Below are 20179 nucleotides of genomic sequence, written 5' to 3' on the forward strand. Positions count from 1 at the left end.
GCAGGAACTCAGACTATATAAGAAGGGAAATAAAGTGCACTAATACAGGTGACAAGCTGAACCAAAATAATAATCACTTCACAAACGGAGATCACAAAAGTGCAAACGGATTCAGAGACAGAGTTTTTCATACGGACAAAAACATCCTCCTTGGCCAATCCGGGCTGCCCACCACTCCTCCTGCTGGCAGCCAATCCTGGGAAGCGTCATCGAAGTTGTTCCATTGAGGAGGACATCCCACTCTGTCACAGAAACACAACCCAAGCAGCAAACAAACAACAAGAGCACAAACTGAACACTAAATAATACGGCGAGGGCCGTACACACATGCCCTAAGTGTTTTTTTTCATTGATTCCCTCAATCGTTAGTTAGAGGGTGATTTGCTCCTTTCTTACTGCAGGGTGAGCCCAAACACCTCACTCCAATTTGATGACACGTTCCCACTTTAATAACGAATTTGACGCGGCACTGAGCTGGAGAAGCCACGCCTCCAGGAAGCTCTCTGCCGTGATTGACATGTAAACAGACACGCCCTACGAAGGCGAGCATTTCAGCGTCCTTCGCGCAGTGCCATGTATGTATTTTCTACAGTCTATGTATGTACCAGTGAATGCCCCGCCCCCACGCTCTGTCTTGTGTTTATAAAGCAGCGTGAACTCGGCTACGGAGTGGGTGGGAGGAGGACGGGCCGTCCTCTGTCCCTCTGTCCCGTCTATAGACACGCCCAATCATGAATATGCATAAGTAGGCTGCAAATCAGTCCGTTTGTGTAGAGTTGCTCAGAAAGTGACTTTTCAGAGGCTAAAACAGGCAAGTTTGGGAAAATAAACCTCAAATACTATGTTTTTGAGAGTTATTTGTTTGATGAAGGGTGTCAAACCCAAAACGTCACATGTTTTGGTGTAAGTTAATTTAAAATTGGGAGCTAATTACGCAGTTGTGCTGACTTGTTTCATTGCATCTTTGGCTTTTTTGATCCAGCACACTGCTTTCAAGGGATGTTTTTTTTTACGGTGCTACAATGTCTAATTTTTCCCACCATCCAAATTGAATGGTTTACAGACACTAACACGACTGTAAGACCACTTTAGTATTCACCCAAAAATGAATCCCCAAAGCTCACAAATAACAATGAAAATCTACTTCTGATTTACAGATTAAATGTTCTCTCTTTTTAGCCTCATCACCGACTTGTTCATCCTTTGTGTCCCATGATATTATCCACCCTAGGATTCAATTCATCCTTGTTTTTGTTCATCATTCATTTTCTCCTACTTGCTCCTATGCAGGTTTTGAGTTATCGCACTGTGATGATCCAGGTGTGCCACAGTTTGGCTTCATAATAAGTGACCAGGGTCACTTTGCAGGAAGTGTCATCACATTTGGGTGTGATCAAGGCTACACTCTACATGGAAGTGGTATACTCAAATGTATGACCAGGGAAAGAAGAGCATGGGACAACAATCTTCCATCATGTATAGGTAAAAACACATTTTCTCCTCTTCTGCTATAACATGTCTCACTTTAGTGTTGAAATTACGATTTGGTTTATTTTTATTAATTTATGTGGTCATGTTTGGAAGAATGATTAGCAAGTAATTTTGCAGAGCAATGTAAACGACTCTGAAGTTGTGTTGTTATTGTTTTTGGTTCAATATTAATGCAGAGTTGGGAAGTTCTTTGAGTTTTTTCTGTGTAGACAAGGAAGATCTTTGCTGTGTAGATGTCTTTGATTTACTTTATTAGTCCTTAATAAGTTAAATAGATGTTAAATAAATGCTATGTTGGCAGTCTTTTGGGTGAGGTGGAGGAATCTAGTGGGGTTAGGTATGATTAGGGTTAAGGTTAGGGTATCAAACGACACTTAATGACTGCCTTTATGACATATTATTTATGCTAATAACCGGTGTCATGTCATAATAATGTCAACGTAATGTCAGCCTTTATGTATAAAACTTCAAGTAAAGTGTTACCAAATAAACTTTGTGTTACGTAGTGGCAAAATATGAACTTAAAAGTATTATTTCAAATTTCCATATTTACGTTTTTTTTTTGTTTTTTTTTTTATTCATGGGATCTCATATGGTTAATTCTATTATTTACAAGCTGTAAAATGCCATAAATACTTCATTTTCTCAAGCTTGTTTATTATGCTTCATTACATTAGCATTAAGATTTAATCCATACAACAGTATTAAAGCAAAAGGTTAAATTAATTACCGTCTCACTGTACTGGGTTATTTAATGGCCACAATGAGAATCTAACATGTCTTATTAATTTAAATGTGATTATTCTCTAATACAATTATCATCGTGATAAGCAGGGATAGGAGTAAATATGGTAGATTTACCGATAAACTCTCTCCTCAGGCACTAACATTTGTAGCAAAGTCCTCCCTGTAGTCTCGAGCCCATTTTGTGAATTCTCTGGACACACTTGTGTTAACACTAATTAATGGCATCGTTAGAAGGCACACTGAGAGACACATTTGGTGTCCATAAGCGTCGTAGTTCAGACAGGAACCCCTTGTAGTCTAATTACATGTTAGCCAAGCTAGCACCAGTTAATTTGGTAAAGCATTTATTCATTATTTCCAGCATTTGTTTGTGTGCGTTTCTATCTCCCGGGTTTATTAGGCTTCTTTGGAGCTTTTAACGTCCTTTTGATGCTATTGTGTGTGTGTGTGTGTGTGTATGTGTGTGTGTGTGCGTGCGTGCAGCGGAGTGTGGCGGTAGTTTTAAGGGAGTGTCTTCTGGCCGGATCCTCTCCCCTGGGTATCCTTTTCCTTATGACAACAACCTGAGATGCACGTGGACCATAGAAGTCAACACAGGCAACATTGTCAGGTACACAGACACTTTTTATAATGCATTTTTTTTTAGAATTTCATTTTCATGTAGCATTATTTAATATCTGTATTTTTTAAAGAAGTTCAGAATGTTCTTCATATAAGTCAAACTAGAAAAGGTTAAAGAAAACTTTTCATTTTACTAAAAAATCGGTTTTTTCTTTATTAAAAAAAGGCACAAAAGAAATCCTTCTCAATGGATCTGTTTAAGAACAGAGGGTGACTCCACTATGGGGATATTATTAAGGCACTGCGAGGTCTACTCTCAGGAACAGCCTGAAATGGGTTTCTTTTTTTTAATCTATGGGTGATTCAACTTGACCCAACACCACAGCACTCTAAATCGGAAAACAACCCAAACGGTTTTCAAGTGATGCTTCAAAACTCAGTTATGAATTTTTATGACAAAATCCTTCCTTTTAAATCAGATGTCATTAAAAGAACAGTCTGTTCAGTAGCAGCAGCAGCCTCAGCTGGGTTACTTGTGATTGAGAAAGTGTTTTTGTAGATACCATGACAGCAGACAGATCCATTTTTTGGGGGGGATACTGCTTTACAAATCTAATAAAACAGCAAACAACAAGCAGAAATGCATAAACTAATGAAAACTATTCACATCGAATGTCAACGTAACCAGCATTTTACAGCCAGTAATAAATGATTTTTTTTTTTTTTTTTGTTGAACACCCTTGTTTATATTCCTTCAGAGGTAGAGGAATGTGGAAGTAACTAAGTAGGTTTTTTATGACATAAACATAGCATGGAGAAACCTATTTTATTACATCACAAGTTCTTCAAATCAAAAGAAAGTGAATGACCAAATCTCCAATGTTCATCTCCTTTAGTCTGCAGTTCCTTGCATTCGACACGGAAGCGTCCCATGACATCTTAAAGGTTTGGGATGGAGCTCCAGAGAATGAGATGTCCCTGAAGGAGGTCAGTGGCTCTCTGCTGCCTGAGGGAATCCACTCCACTCTCAACATCGTCACTATTCAGTTCGAGACTGACTTTTACATCACCAAGTCTGGGTTTGCCATCGACTTCTCAAGTAAGTCTACAATAGTTATTAGTTTATTAATTTATTTTTTTTGTTTTAATGTTTAATGAATTTCTTTGGTGGAGTCGGATATGAATTAATATATTAGACATATAGACATATCCCTGACATTTTTTTTAAACCAGTGTATTGTATATTGAATAAATGAGGAGCACCAAAAATCACATTGTTTTGACATTTTCCTTTTATTATTATTGTAGATACATTGTGTGCAACATAAGCACGGAACTACACAAAAGAATCTTAATAATCCGTGTGCTTATTCAACATCCCCATTAAACATTCATGGTGCTGCTATACAAACTAATTAGAGCCTCAGGCTTGTTACTCTAAAAAGCACCAATGACTATCAAGAGTTTGCAAACTTCAAGTCCAAAGACAAAGAGCAGTCTGACCGCGGGTCATACTTAGCTAGTTACAAAACTTCAACTAATGAAAAGAGAAAGTGTAGCGAAAACATTGGATAATGCACAAAAATTTAACATATGAAAGTTTTGTTGATTTTCTGGTATTTGCGGAAAATGTACATTATACTCATTTCTGGCTGACCAATTAAAGTCCATAGGTTTTATTTTGTCTGTTTGCTGGTTCCTTCATTTGTTTGTGATGTACTTTGTTCTGTAAGAATGTGCACTTTAGCTGCTCTTCCAATTCCAATGTTTTATATCATAAAGATGAAGCATTGGGAATAATTAAATGCACAAAGATAGCCTTGGATTAGCAAACACAAATTACACTAAGATGCATGGAAACCTGCTGTAAGTTGGCTGTATTCCTATTGCACTATTATTGGCACAACTTCCTGTGAAATAAAAGAGGTAGCAGCTAGTGAGTGGCTAAAAATAAGGACGTCAGTTGTTCCAAAAATAATTTAAGAAACAAAAACTAAAACAAATATAACTATACTGTTATAGTTGTTCAATAAGTCGATTACAATTGTTAAGGCTATATACAGGGCTCTTGTTGTGAAAAGCTTGGCATGGAGGTTGGCGTTCTGCCCATCAAGCACTTCGCTGTGTGTTGATGACACGGCTGTTTAACGGAAAGTAGATGGCAGATGTTTTACAGTGTCTGTTTCCTATACCAGCAGTAGCGCTGATAAGACGCTGCACCATTTCCCTCACCCCAATAATGATCTGTATAACAAACAAATTGATACAAAACATTGCTGAACCAGCAAATAGTGTATTTCATCACTGCGCCCACTCACGTTCCCTTACGTGATCTGATTTATTTCTGTGACAATCTGAACTTTTATGAGAAATGTGCCAAAACTCCATCAAAGTCTGACACATTCTCTGTGGGTTTCTAAAGTCTCTCCTTCAAAATAAGAATTCATGCCAGCGGCAGTATAAATGCTTGCATCACTTGTCTACCAGCAGTTCCTCTTTCTTCCTTATTAATAGCTACATAAATTTCACGGTTGGGTGCGTTTCATTAAGAGCTATTGCATATCCGTGTTTACACAGCCAATATGGATTTTCAAGTTAGTGACAATTCCAATGTTCTTCTTCGTTCTGATACTTCCTGCCCCCCCCCCCCTTTTTTTTTTTATCCAAACCAATTTTTATCTTCATTTCATCTGTCAAATGCACATACATAATGTATATATGGACAATACTTCTTTTTTCCTGTTATGACATGCATATAAATATGGATGCACCGCAACGATTTAAAGAAACGAGATAGGCAGACAATTATTATTTATTCATATTCACATAATGAATAAAAATAGATACATTTTTTAACATTTGAGATGTCTTTGCGTTATCGTAACTAAATGGAACTCTGTTAACCACTGGTATATTATGGTGTGCGTTCACATATTGTCATCCAATTGTAAAGTATATTCGGTAACACTTTACTTGAAGTTTTATACATAAGGCTGACATTACACTGTCATTATTTGTCACTAGCATGAATAAGGTGTCATGAAGGCTGTTTGCTAAATTATGACACCTTTGGAGCTATGTTGGCATTTTTGGGATTAGGTTGAGGAATCTAGTGGGGTTAGGTACGCCTAAAAACCACCTACAGGCGCATGCACACTAATAGCGTAGTAAATATTTTCACGTATACGTACAATATTTTGCTACCAGATATTTTCCTACTATGATGAACCCTAATTCTAACCCTGATCCTTATCCTCACCCTATCAATTCAATTAAAGAGTCTTACTTATTTTCAACATGACGGTTACGCATGCGCAGTTCGTCAGGTGCGCATGCCCATTGTCTACCGTAGGAAACTTTCACGGGAGGTCACCAGGGCCCCCCCCAACACGATGGCTGTCCATCACACTTCTTTAACCTGTTATTTACAGCAAAATGTTCCCTACTTTTTAACACTCTGCAATCCTTCAAAAGACACTTTCAACATCACTATCAGTATTAACCATGAGGTTGGAAGACAGATTTCCTATATGACATTAAAGAATACTTTCGCTTCTCGAAAGAATAACAAACATATAGTCTAGTCATTAACAAGAAGAAAGAAAATCAAAAAACAAAAAGTGGTTGGAGATAATAATCTGTAATGTTCTTCTTTTAAGTTCTAAACAATATTTTAATTACATTTTTCATTTGGATGTTTAGACTTTTACAATATTTTATCGAGGCTCTTTTCCATAAACAATTACATTTTCCACTTTATAAGCACCATTCATTAAGGGTGTTGAAAAAAATTGATTCGGCAATATATCACGATATTAGTCTCTCGATTCTCGGATCGATTCTAAATGCATCCATATCAATTTTTTTTTAATCTAAAAAAATATTTTGTACCTCAGTTAAGTTGCACTAAAGTTCATTTAAAAGCCACAGGCAGATTGTATGTTATTATTTTATTTGAAGTTGTTGGCATGTTAAAGCCAATGTTTTGAGTGCAAAATATGCCAATAAAATATATTTCATACATAATGTTCTCATGAAGGTGTACAAATTTAAGAAATTAGTTGTTTCTTAAATCATTTATTTTTAGAAATCGCAATAATCGCCTTACACTTTAATATCGAGATATATCGTATCGTGACTTATGTATCGGGATATGAATCGTATCGCCAGATGCCAGACAATACACACCCCTACTATTCGTATTTATTTTATTGCAACTAGTGTTTTATTTTTTTCTGTTTCTATTTCTATTCATGTTTAACTTTACTTGTTTTTTGTTTTAAAGAAAAATGTCTTTTTGCAGTTATTGCCTTGTTTATTGTGTTAATGTCACAATAAACACAGTAGAGGAGCAGTTACTAAACTATGGCCATCATGTTCATAGAGGGAAAAATGTAATTAATTTGGTTTATAATAGAATTACGGTATCTGCTTTTGTGTTCCTTAACTGTCAATAATTGGCAGTGTGGGGCCCCCAAAAGGTATCCCTCTTAGGGCCCTGAAATCTCTAGGGCCGGCTCTGGGTTAGGATAACGAAGAAGGGTAACGAACAACACATAATGACAGCCTTCATGACACCTCATTCATGCTAATGACAGGTGTCATGTCATAATAATAACAGCCTAATGTCAGCCTTTCTGTATATAACTTCTGCTTTAATCAAACACATTCTCCCCAGTGCCATACATCTGCTAATTTTAAATAAGGCTGATTATTTTCATTCATCAACTTTTTTGCTCTTCCAATTCCATGGGTTATAGTTTGATTTTCTATTTTTTTTTTATTGCGATAAAACATATTATATATAATATAAGAAGAGAGTTTATCATTTTTTATCAGATTTTTCTGAAATCTCTGTGCTGCTGCACAGCTGTGATTTAGTGAGATGGGCTGGAGAAAAAAAAAAGGAATTTAATATCTGTTTACTCTGTGTTGAGCTCCACATTCCATTTAACGGCTGTTTGACTTTATAAAGTAGAACTAATATTTTTTATATGTTTGCAATGCACGATTGCACTGATATTTCCCACGTTGCCAGCCTGTCTTGTGTTTGACTGTCATGTGTTTTTCCCACTAGGTTCTCTTGCAACAGCCTGCAGAGATCCAGGTATTCCCATGAATGGCAGTCGCAATGGAGAAGGACGGGAGCCCAGTGACTCGGTGACCTTCTCTTGTGATCCAGGATATGAATTTCAGGGAGAAAGCAAAATCACCTGTATCCAAGTGGAAAATAGATTCTACTGGCAGCCCAGCCCACCAAGCTGCATCGGTAAGAGTGGGGGAAGTGGATGGAAAAAGTTAGAGTGGGAGAGAACTTTTCTCCAAATATGTGCAAAACAAGCAAAACTCTTCTATGTTTGAGTTGTTGCCAACACTTTATCAGAAACTTCCACTTTTATTGGATGTGACTAAGATAGAGTGAGCGCTCCATGAGCTTTTGGCATATGTTTCATTAATGCTTAGCAGCTAATTACTTTACAATGAGATTGGAAATAATTCAACATTTCCTATGAAGTATGTCCAAATAAAACCCAGAATTCCTAAGTTTACAGATTGTTGGTACAATATTACACCTCTGAACTTGGTTTATCACCATACCACCTGAACAACGTCAAAATAAGTAGCACCTAACTGCTAGGACATGTGAAACCACAGTGAGAGTTAAATTATTAACAGTATGCAGTAGTCTTTTTAGTTTGAATACTTTTTTATCCAACTTATTCATATAAATACTGCTTTTTGTAATAAAAACATATGCCTACACCCCACGTAGGCCTATTTTGAAACCAAAAACATACATAAGTCATGTAAAAATGATGCTAAATGTAAATTTATAGGATCAGGAAAGTTCTAAACACTAATAAGACACCACTTAGTCACATGAGGAACTTTATATTAGTACATGAAATAATGCCACAGGCAGTATTACATCATTTAAACCTCACTCCGAGTAATCTGCTAGGTTAGTTTTAGTATCAATGAAATGATCAATTTTAGCTTAGGTGGTAGTCAGAGGTGTAAAAAGTACTGATGTATCCTACTCAAGTAGAAGTATTGTTACTTGATTAAAATTGTACTCGAGTACAAGTACAAGTAAGTCATGCATAAAGTACTCAAGTACAAGTAAAAAGTAGCTCAATTAAATCAGAATCAGAATTCCTTTATTAAGGGAGAAGTTGCTTTTGTTACAGCCACAGAAAAAATCACAAATAAAAGAATAAAAATGTTAACAAAGACGAAAGAACAATAAATAAGTGTATAATTAAGTAAAAGACTGTTTAAACAATAAAGTAGGATAGATAATACTACTACTAATAATGATAATAATACAAATATACAACTATATACCAATATGATACAGAAATAGTACAAAAAAAAGTTACAAGTTACTTTCACCCCCACGTTTTTTGTTGGTAATAAATCTTGGTATAGTTTCCTTGCATACAGTAAACATCTAATGTAAAAACTTAAAAAGGAAGTGACATCTTGCACAATTGGAACTTACTTTATTTTCCACAAAGGCATTTGTATTTGTCAAAAATGTAATAAAATAACACCAATGAATTAAATTCCAAATAAATAACAATTCTCAGGTTCTAGCTATAGCTACATTTATGAACTCTAAAACTGAGAAAATTACCTCCATTTAATGCTTTTTTGGCGCCGTACATTACGTTTAGTCTGATTGTTCGGCTATGATGTGAAGTATTTGATTGTTGTCTGGTCATTTCATTTTTTTAAATTGCTGATGCTAATACTCTAAAAAGTACCCATAAAAACAACTCAATTACAGTAACGTGAGGACTTTTAATGCGTTATTAGATGCATTCATATTCCAGTATTGTAAAAGTGCTATTTTTAATTTTTTAATTTTTAATTCTGCCTTCATTAAAATATTTACACTAGTAATGGACTGAAATATGACTGTAGCAATTCTATTAACATGTTTTTCAACGTTCTAAGTAAAGTTTTAGTTTTAGATGAAGATATCTTACAGGGTACAAGTGCAGGATTGCTCGAACATGAATTAGCAAGGGCTCACCTCGCACTATGTAACAATTTCAATATATTCAAATCTTGTTCTGCTACCTACTGTCCACTATTGGCTGTAGAAGGGGGGATTAGTTCACTCAGTTAGTGAAATGAAAGCATTTAATATCGGAAAATGCAAGTAACCGTTGCAATTCTCACATATTTGTACCTCCAATGTAAAATTGGATTTTTTTTTCCAATGCATACCTGATGAAGTGGTTGAAAAATCACTAAGGCGTAGCACAATGGTTGAATACAGTCAGTTAAAATACAATGTCTAACTATTCAAAGAATGCTAATTAAAAAAATTTCTTATCTGTGTATTCTAAATACTTGTGGGCCAAGTTGGACCATGAAGTCACTCAATTGTCAGATAAGTGGCAGAAAGAAAGCATATAATTGATGACAGGGCAATGAAGAATTCAAAAGGTGAAGATCTTTGTTTTGCATTCAGTATGAGTGCTTAAAACGTTTCCTGTTCTCCTAATGATCCGTCATTCTCACATAAAAAGCCCTGATCGAGGAAAAATCAAGTTTGTTATTGTTGTTTTTTTTATTTGCAAACCATATAAAACAGATCCAATTAACTGTATAGAGATAAGACACTCCATTTATAATCTTATAAACCTATTCATTCTTTATTGATATTGAGCCGCAAAGATTTGACATTTTCTGTCAACGGTGTGGGAAGATGTACATTCAGTGTTTATTTTGTTCAAAGTAGTGGCGTAGCATTTTTATACTTCTCATCCATCTCTTTTTTTCCCCCCCTGAAGCTCCTTGTGGTGGAAACGTGACTGGATCTTCTGGATTTATTCTTTCTCCCAATTACCCTCATCCCTACCCACACAGCAAGGACTGTGACTGGCTCATTGCAGTCCATTCTGACTATGTCATTTCTCTTGCTTTCATCAGGTAATAATGAATCACATGCATTCGTAATTTTTATGTTAAAATGTGGGAATTTAAGAGTTTTTTTTTTTTTTTTTTCTTCTGGGAGTGAGCAGTAGAAATGATGAAAGAAACAGCTGTGGTTTTTAAGAATCAGTTCACGCGCTTAAATAAGTCCATTGGCTTAGATGTTGGATGTTCTACTAGACTTCTGCTACGACTGCAGCACAAATCCATTCTCAGTGGATGCACTGCAGCTCGCGTTGTATCACAGGTTGTGTGTTTTCTGTGGTGGCCCTGTCTCTAACGTCACAGTATTAAGTAACGTTACCCATGTGTGTAAAGCAGGGTCTCTGACTTTGGAAGATAGAAAGAAAAAAAAAGTCACTTTGCTAACATGTAACTATAGGTTGTGTTGTGGTGCTCGAGTGCAGGTTGATTTCTAGGCTGAATAATATCCTCGCAATGCTAATTTTGCCAATATCAATTTTGTCATCCCAACTTGCAGAATTACTTACAAAGCAAAGTCGCTGATGTGCTGCAGGGCAATTTACATTGGTAATCTGTAATTTGCGCTCATATTCATAAGATAATGCACTACTTTACTTTATATCATTTATTTCACACTCTATCCTTTTCTTAAGGTCGAGGAGAAGATATTATAATGTTCTTTTTTGAACTTTGACCTTCAACAAGCATATAATCCTGTTAATGCAAACACTGCTTTTTCTCCTGGGGACTCCAAATGAAAGAAAGGAGTTATGATTTTTAAATTGGAATTGCTTTGATCCGACTCCAATGCTATTATCTCCCAGCTATTTACATCTTTGCCATAAAGTATGCTCATTATTTTGAAAACAAATACGCTTCTCCCTCTGACTGCAGCGCGTGATTTGATATATAGCATTACAATATGAAGCAATCTTTTCACACCGCATCACCATTGCCATCTGGGAAGACTTTGCTTCACTGCAGTGTCACAGCAATTTAATCTCTTCTCACCTCTTGGGAAGATTTTTTTAAAACTTTGTCTGGATACACAAAGCTATTAAGTGAAAATGTGTTATTTCCCATACTGCAATGTAGACTCAAATTAAAAACCTGTTGCAGCCTAAAACCTAGCCTTGTAAAATCAATGTGCAGCATCTGAGTTCACAAAACAAAACGCCTGTCTGATATTTATGTCTTTTTTTGTTTCTTTGTTTGCTTACAGCTTCAGTATTGAACCAAACTATGACTTCTTATACATCTATGATGGGCAAGACAGCACTGCTCATCTGATTGGCAGTTTTCAAGACAGTAAACTTCCTGAGAAGATGGAGAGCACTTCAAATTTAATGTACTTGGCATTTCGTAGTGATGGCTCCGTGAGCTACACTGGCTTTCACCTGGAGTACAAAGGTACTTGTGTTTTTTCACACGACATCTTTGCTACAATATATCACAAATAATTGTATTGTTTGGGGTTATTAAAGTAGCCTCTAGTGGTAATGTCTTATTTTTTCCTCCTATTGTCACATATTTTATTTATAACATGAGCAAATATGTTTGTGTCATTTTTTTCGACAGCAAAACTGCGGGAGGCATGTTTTGACCCAGGGATTGTAATGAATGGTACTAGAATGGGCACGGACTACAAACTGGGATCCATGGTGACATTCCATTGTGAGGCTGGCTACCTGCTGCAGGGCTATTCTACTCTGACATGTGTCATGGGCAACAGCAAGAGACCCGAGTGGGACAGAGCTAAGCCAAGCTGTCAAGGTGAGACTCGAGGCAACACTTTACCTAAAACTGAGTGATTGAGAGCTGGCCTTTTTCAGTTTGGTTGATGCTTGATATACTGCACATGAGCAGGTAGAGGGAAAGTAAAAACAAGTGTGTTGAAAACGTCTTAAATCATAGTTAATGCTGATCCAAGGAGAGGTAAAGTAGTAAAGCAGACTTGTCTCAAGTATCTAATGTATATGTACATTTTTAAAAGCGTCAATAATAATAATAATGGAATTAATGAGTTATTTCATATTTTTGCTTTTTTTTCTTTCCCACCCTTTTCGTTAAGGTTTCCAATCAAAGTTTTAATATGAACTTTGAAAAAAAAATGTGTAATAGTTTATGCTTTACTTGTTCAAGCATGTCGAGTTTCAATTATTTTGTTATCCATCTATTATTTCAAAAAAACAACTGACATTTAGCATAAATCCTGGAGATACAATTAATCTGAGGGGCAAATCAAATGTAAATTATAGGATCAATTCCATGAAAGTATCTAAAGGTTTGATTGTTTTCCGTTGTTAAAATCACTTCGGGCAGTGTCTGCAGTAAAGCGAAAGATAAACAGGTCCGTTATGGTGGAGAGCTAAGCCAGAAGGCAAAGCTCTCTGTTTACTGGTCGATCTGTGCTCCAATCCTCACCTATGGTTCACGAGCTTTGGGTAATGACTGAAAGAACACCATCACAAGTACGAGGGACTGAAGTGAGATTTCTCTGCAGAGTGAACAGGCTCAGCCTTATATAAAGGGTGAGGAGGTAAAACATCTATGTGGGATTCAGAGTAAAGCTGCTGCTTTTCTATGAGGAAAGAAACAATTCGATGTGGTTTGGGTTTGGAGTAGAGATACCTCCTGGTCGCCACTGTGGGAAGAAACCCCAGGACCACGCCAGGACATGCTAGATAAATTATATCTCTCAGCTGGTTTGGGAAAGCCTTTGAATTCTTCCAGAGGAGCTGGTGGAAGTGACTCGGAATATGGCAGTCTGGGCTTCCGTGCTGAGGATGTTGCCCACACTACCCAGAGAGGGGGCAGACAGACTGGAAGATCAGTCTATGTGAATAAATCATAGATGAAGTACCAATTTATTTTAGAATGTAGGTGTAAACCATTTGGTTGGATTTGTAGTTTTACTATCCCAGTGCAACAAGTGACATTTGTTATTGCTGATATGTTGAGGAACATATAAAATATGAAAACTCACAAAAAAACTTTATATTTATATAATTTTTTAGATCATATTTATACCATTTAATGTATTTAGATAAAATGGACTTAATTGCACAAATCTCCACCTGCATTCAGGAGTAGCAGCTATTAGCTAAATAGTAAAGAACCATCAGGCTAATTTAATCTTTTCAGCACCCAGTATTTATTCCAGAGTAACATTTCAGCATTCATTTGCACCGGTATGGATGGAGAACTCCCAGTCTCACACCAGGGAGCGTTTCATTACTTCTACAATAGGCACCAGTGTATCTGCTCTGAACAGCCCTGGAGTCATGTGCTCCACTAAAGGGTCCATCAACACCTCTTCACCAAGGGTTTTCACTTTGAGACCAAATTTGAACGGATGAGTTAATCCTCTAAAGGCAAAATGTAATAGCTTCAGCTGGTCCAACATATGGCAGGCCCCCGTCGCTTTATATGGTTTAGTAAAGAGCTTCCAGTACATTGCAAACTGCTGTCATAAAATGCCATTGTGTTGTAATAGGAGAAACGTATAATTGTCACAATGGTCTGCCTGTAGTACTCAACCTTAGTAAACAATACTTTTATTTAGCCCCAACAAATACCAATTTTATTTTCAAGCATCTGGAGGAACCCACATACAGTATGTTATATTTTGATTCGTTGAAATAAGTAATTACACAAATGACTAGTCTTGCAATACATTTCAATCAGATACATGGTTTCAGGTGAAGTGCCTCTTCCATTAGGAGTGACTGAGGAGGCTGTCGTTTTGAACCCTTTGACATCTTCTGCAGTCTTTGCTTTCAAAGTGTAAAGAGCCCTAATAAGTGTTTTCAACACTTCCAGATGTAAAAGGTTGTTAATGGCCTTTACATTGTCATGGGATTAAATGACAAAGTGACATAAAATCAAGAAAATTCTCAAGAACATGCACTCAAATCAAGTTACAAATCACTAAGGAAATCCTACAGTGTTTTTGTTGTTATAATGTACTATATGATTGACCTCATTATAATGACTATTTACAGATAAGCAGAATAAGGTTCATCTCACACCGATACATACTGTATTATATGTGTGGGATTAATTCAGTGCCCTTAAACTTGATTGTAGGGGGTTATGGTCTGAAGCAGTCAAGATATTTTGAAAAATGTGTATAAGGAATGAACAAGAGCACTGAAAAAGCACAGACGTCCTCCAACAGCCAAATGTCCTTTTAGCTCGTTTCATCAATCAGTTGAATCAATCATCCTGATCATTATACCATCATCACTCACACTTTAAAGGCTTGGACGAAACTTAATGCAGTTGGCTGTGTTGTTGTATGATCAAAACAGAAAGTAAAACAGAACTTGTGACTATCGCATTTATTGTGCAAAGTCACCAGCAGGAGGTGTTTAAGAAACAGCTCAAAGAGCTGAATGTATGGGAATGATCGATTTTTCAAAAATGAGGCAGTATGTTGATCCATTTCATCCCCAAAATCTAATCAATTCTTCCATATCCAGTTTTGGATATCTCCTGGAAATTTAATTTAGAATCCGTGCATTACTTTTTGAATGTTAACAGACAAACAAATAAATAAATAAATAGATTAAATAATGCTGGCAAAGACTTAACCTCCTTGGCGGAGCTAACAATGGCAGGATAATTGGCAGCCAAGGTTTTCTGATGCACAGGGAGAGTGAAGGCTGGCATGCAGGATTTGATCCAATAATCAGCCTTTAGCTGAAAAGTAAGAAGTAGATTGTATGCAACAGAACCGATATTAATACATTATCTACATGCCCTGATTTCTGGGAGAAGTCACAGCACCAGAATTTGCTCGAGCACAAAAAGAAAAGGGAATCTGCTGCAGGATATAGGTTGACTGCAGACAATAGTCTGTCATTCTAACAGACTATGAAATTACAATTTATTACAATATCTTGATTTGTTTTCATTTCAGTTCCATTTGGTAGAAGACAACGTTTAAAATAAATACACACGTTCATTTTTCCTTTTGAATACTTATTAATCATCTCTTGGAGAAGCAGAAAATATGGTCTAGGGCTTCACACTTCCTGTGCTCTAGGTTCAATTAAATTCCAGATTGTTGCACTTGGAATGGTTCTGGGTGTAGTTTGCATGGTCTCCCTGTGCTTGTGTGGCTTGTGTCTCCAGGCACTCGAGCTTCCTCCGGCAGTCCTAAATTTGTGGCTTGAGTTAGTGAAGTGTCCATATTGTGTCTAGTAGTGGTGTTCCGTCAGGGTGATCCCAATGGGAGCTCGGTTAGGCACCAGCAGATTTCCAGGACGCTGCAGAAAAGTTGAATGCACAAATGAAATTAGATTACCGATTGTTTGGTTTTTGCCGTGCGTTCATTGACAGGGCTGTTAATTGATAGGACAGTGTGCTCACCTTTCCACTTATTCATGTTTTCAACATCACCCTCCAACACAGCACCTTGTTTTACTTTCCCTCTGACAATTCACCTAGAATTAAAGCCCCACTGGCAGTCATCACATATGTTTGATTCCATGCCTTTCGCTTCTCTGACACGCTGGAGTGAACAAACTGCTGATCTTTCTTTTTTTGCGTACACACCGCTGCCTGCTGCTTATGTGTTGCACGATGAAACAGCAGTGATATGTGCATAGCGTAGGCTACAGGGAGTTCAGAGCAGCTGGTGACAGCTCCTATTCAGCAGATGAATGTGTGTTTGTTTACAGTCGAGGCTTCCCTACCCTGACTGCTCAGTCTGCAAGGTCTTAGAAACACCATTAGGGTGCCTCTCGGCAAATCATGTACATCATTAACAGCTTAGGACATACAGTGCTTTAAGACGCACTGCAGGTGCTCGGGAGACTTCAGCTTGGATTTATACATTCAGCCTCACACTATGGCACGGTGTCTGACAGATGGACACCTTAAACAGTGAAGAGCATGCATTGTTTTACTTACATTACATATACATTTTAGATATATTTAACTTTTTTTTTTCTTTTTTTAAAAAAAGGGGAAAAACTATTTGGTAACACTTAACTTGCAATTTTAATCTTAAAGGCTGACATTACACTGTCATTATTGTGACATGACACCTGTCATTAGCATGAATAAGGTGTCATGAAGGCTGTCCTTAAGTGTCGTTTGTTACCCTAACTCCTAGCCTTAACCCTACCTAACCCCACTAGATCCCTCCACCTAACCCAAAAAATGCCAACATAGCTCCAAACGGGTCATAATTTAGAGAGCGTCACTTAATGATAGCTTAAAGGTCCCATGTCATGCTATTTTTCACCCATCGCCATTCGTTCTAAGAACCCCAAAAACATAATATTTGAGGTTTATTTTCCCAACCTCGTTTATTTTCCAGTTTTAGCCTCTGAAAAGTCACTTTCTGAGCAACTCTACACAAGCAGGCTGATTTGTGACCTACTTATGCATATTCATGAGTGGGCGTGTCTATAGACGGGACACTGACTTCCTCCTTCCCGCACAGTAACGTAGGGCCAGAGGACGGCCCACCCTCCTCCCACTCACTCTGTAGCCGAGCTCATGCTGCTTTATAAACACGACACAAAGCGTAGGGGCGGGGCGTTCAGCGGTACATACATAGACTGTAGAAAATACATACATAGCACTGCGCGAAGGACGCTGAAATACATGTCAATCACGGCAGAGAGCTTCCTGGAGGCGTGGCTTCTCCAGCTCAGTTCTGCGTCAAATTTGTCATCAAAGTGGGAATGCATCATCAAATTGGAGTGAGTTGTTTGGGCTCACCCTGCAGTAAGAAAGGAGCAAATCACCCTCTAACTAACGATTGAGGGAATCAATGAAAAAAACACTTTGGGCATGTGTATGAAGACGAAATAACACTTTTATGATGTTTTAAGCACAGAAAATTTGATTTAGCATAACATGGGCCCTTTAATGACAGCATCCATGACACCTTATTCATGCTAATGACAGCATAATGAGTAAAACTTCAAGTAAAGTGTTACCAACTATTTTGATGAAAAGTTTATCCTCATTCTAAACTCATGTTGCTGAGCTTGACTGATGATGTTTTTATCTATCTGTAAGAGAAAAACTATTTTTCCTTGCCTATTATTTGGGACTTTAACCCCAAAAATCTCCTTCAGGCTTTCTGTTTTTATTTATTTCTCATACTATTCTCTCATCGTGTTTCAAATTACTTTTGTCTCCTGGCTACAACCTCTTTAGTCAGCAGTTGAAAGTTCAAAGGCCACTTCTGATCTCGTTTTGCTATGGGAGACGCTTAGCCAGCACTCCTGTCTGTTAAAATAAATGTGCCGATCGTATTTTTATTGCCTTGCTTCCCCAGGTATTCTAAGCTGGTGGTTCCACATTTGTTAACTGTGTTTCTTTGTTGCTTACCTTGGTCTCTAACAGCTCCCTGTGGAGGTCACTTCACTGGCTCAGAGGGGACTGTGCTGTCCCCAAACTACCCACATAATTACACCAAAGGCCAGAGCTGTGTGTACGACGTCTTTGTACCTGGAGATTTTGGTAAGAAATGCTGTTATTATTTTTATGCTGGTGCAGCTAACTGTTAGTTTGAATGTATCTGATGAGAACGTCAAAAAGTTGTTATAACTCTATAAACTAACATCAATGTGATAAAGTAATGGCATAACTAGTCAAGAATTTGATGCATCTGAACTGATCTGCATTGTTAGTATAGACCAAGGGTATCAACATGCCCCTGGTAGCCCGCATGGACTACTAGAGGGGCCCTCTGGCCTGTTTTAACAGGAGCAGAATGAGCTGAGTCTAAAATCTAACTGACTTGCAGGCTTCAAACTCACAAAGATAAATACAGATGTCGCCATAGCCTAGCTTATAAGTTTATTTTCACTGAAACATTCTGATGAATGTGTAATGTTGTTAAAACATACTGCAGATTTGATGTTTAGATTGAAGAACGTGTTAAAAAGAAGAAAAAAAAAAGTGACGCAAAGTGGATTTTTGTAAAATATTACACAATTGTTGAATTATACAAACACGTTGCATGTTTTAGAATTAGTTAAAAGTTGTTAGTTAATGGCTTATTAAATATAGGAACATGATGATTTCCAATGAAATGAAATGAAAATAAAACATTTGCATGAAGTAAGAAAAAAAGTGTTACATGTTTAAACTTAAACTTCACATGTTTAAACTTTTAAGTTACTGCTTCATTATTTTGACCTCTAATTAAAGAGAAAATAATAAAAACGTTGTCTTTAAGAAGTGTTTATCAAACTGGTTGCCCTTTAGAATATTCATCACGTTTTAAGTATAGCTTAAAGTTTCAGGAATGTTAGTGTCCCCTGATATATACTAATATTTTATGTTCACTATCTCGTTTACACATTCAGGTGAGGTGTCTGCTTGCAAAGAGTTTAAGCTTTAATCGATTTAGGCTCAATTCATCAATGCACATATTCAAGTGCTTCACACCCGAGCATCGCTATGCAACTGGTGTTCTTTACTGTCGTGCACTACCGCAGACAAAAGAGACATGGTGTTGGTTCTTGTCGGAGGAAGACAGAAAAGGATCAGAGCAAACAAAAGTTGTTTGTGTTGACATGAGAAATGCTATAGCGCAGATAGTGGAGTGGAAGGCCAAGCAGGAAAAAGCTGTGGGGAATAGATGAGCCAAGCAAATTCTCGTGTGCTCCATTTATCCATCCGCCTCCTGATATACATAATTCAGCGAGATCTCTTTGAGACCTTGATTTGGTTCTGCTCAATATTCCATGTTGGGCATTAAAAGCTGCGGAACTCTTGGCAGGTGTTTTATTTCTTTAAAGCCTTGTGCTTATGGAACACAGATTAATCCCATGTGATGATCCATTCTGACATTTTACATAATCTGTTTGCTATCTCCCACTTCTCATTGGAGCACAGGCACCCACAGGTCTTTTTTTCTTTAATAAATATTGCATACAAATGTAGTCTTCGCCCAAACTGCCAACACAAGCTTAATGGAGTGTGGAGGTCGCCAAGCAACGTTCCCACCTGGGCTTGCAAAAGTATTCAAGGGTGTAGTGACAGAGGCTGTGACGAAGTCTCGCTGATACGTCATCAGTAAGACTCAGTGGCGTAGCCGGAAAAAAATAGTGAAGGTAGTTTGCATTGCAGTGCTTGGACATGGGCAGATGACATTTTAATGTCTGTAGCTTCTAGCTGTGATGGACCCTAGCAAACATGGACTTTTGAACATACAATTATTATGGGGAAAAACGCTAAGTTAAAGGAGAAGAAAAGGCTCTTGTACATTCTTTATCTTTATTAAAGATTTTATTAAGAGAAAAACATTGTTTTTTTTATAGTTCACGCTACAAAAAGCCATTTGTCATTCATGTTGACGACAAGCTATTTGGCAGTCTTAAGATGCATGTAATTCTCAACCAAGAGTAGATGCTGCCTTAGGGGTACGGGGGGAAATTGCTTGGGCACATAATAACATGTATCTACATATATAACATGATGATGAGCCCGT

The 20179-nt window shown here is 37.3% G+C and overlaps 1 protein-coding gene across 1 annotated transcript in view; it reads left to right on the forward strand.

Moving 5' to 3' along the window:
- LOC114477864 (CUB and sushi domain-containing protein 3-like) overlaps nt 1–20179 on the forward strand; it is a 243390-nt gene that overhangs the window by 115346 nt on the left and 107865 nt on the right. Inside the window, 8 exon segments of the mRNA XM_028470524.1 lie at nt 1291–1482; nt 2722–2848; nt 3696–3898; nt 7877–8068; nt 10608–10746; nt 11936–12123; nt 12292–12486; nt 18085–18201. Of these exon segments, the coding sequence (XP_028326325.1) occupies nt 1291–1482; nt 2722–2848; nt 3696–3898; nt 7877–8068; nt 10608–10746; nt 11936–12123; nt 12292–12486; nt 18085–18201 (1353 nt within the window).

This window comes from Gouania willdenowi, chromosome 16, assembly GCF_900634775.1.
Source record: "Gouania willdenowi chromosome 16, fGouWil2.1, whole genome shotgun sequence".
Classification (NCBI taxonomy): Eukaryota; Metazoa; Chordata; class Actinopteri; order Blenniiformes; family Gobiesocidae; genus Gouania; species Gouania willdenowi.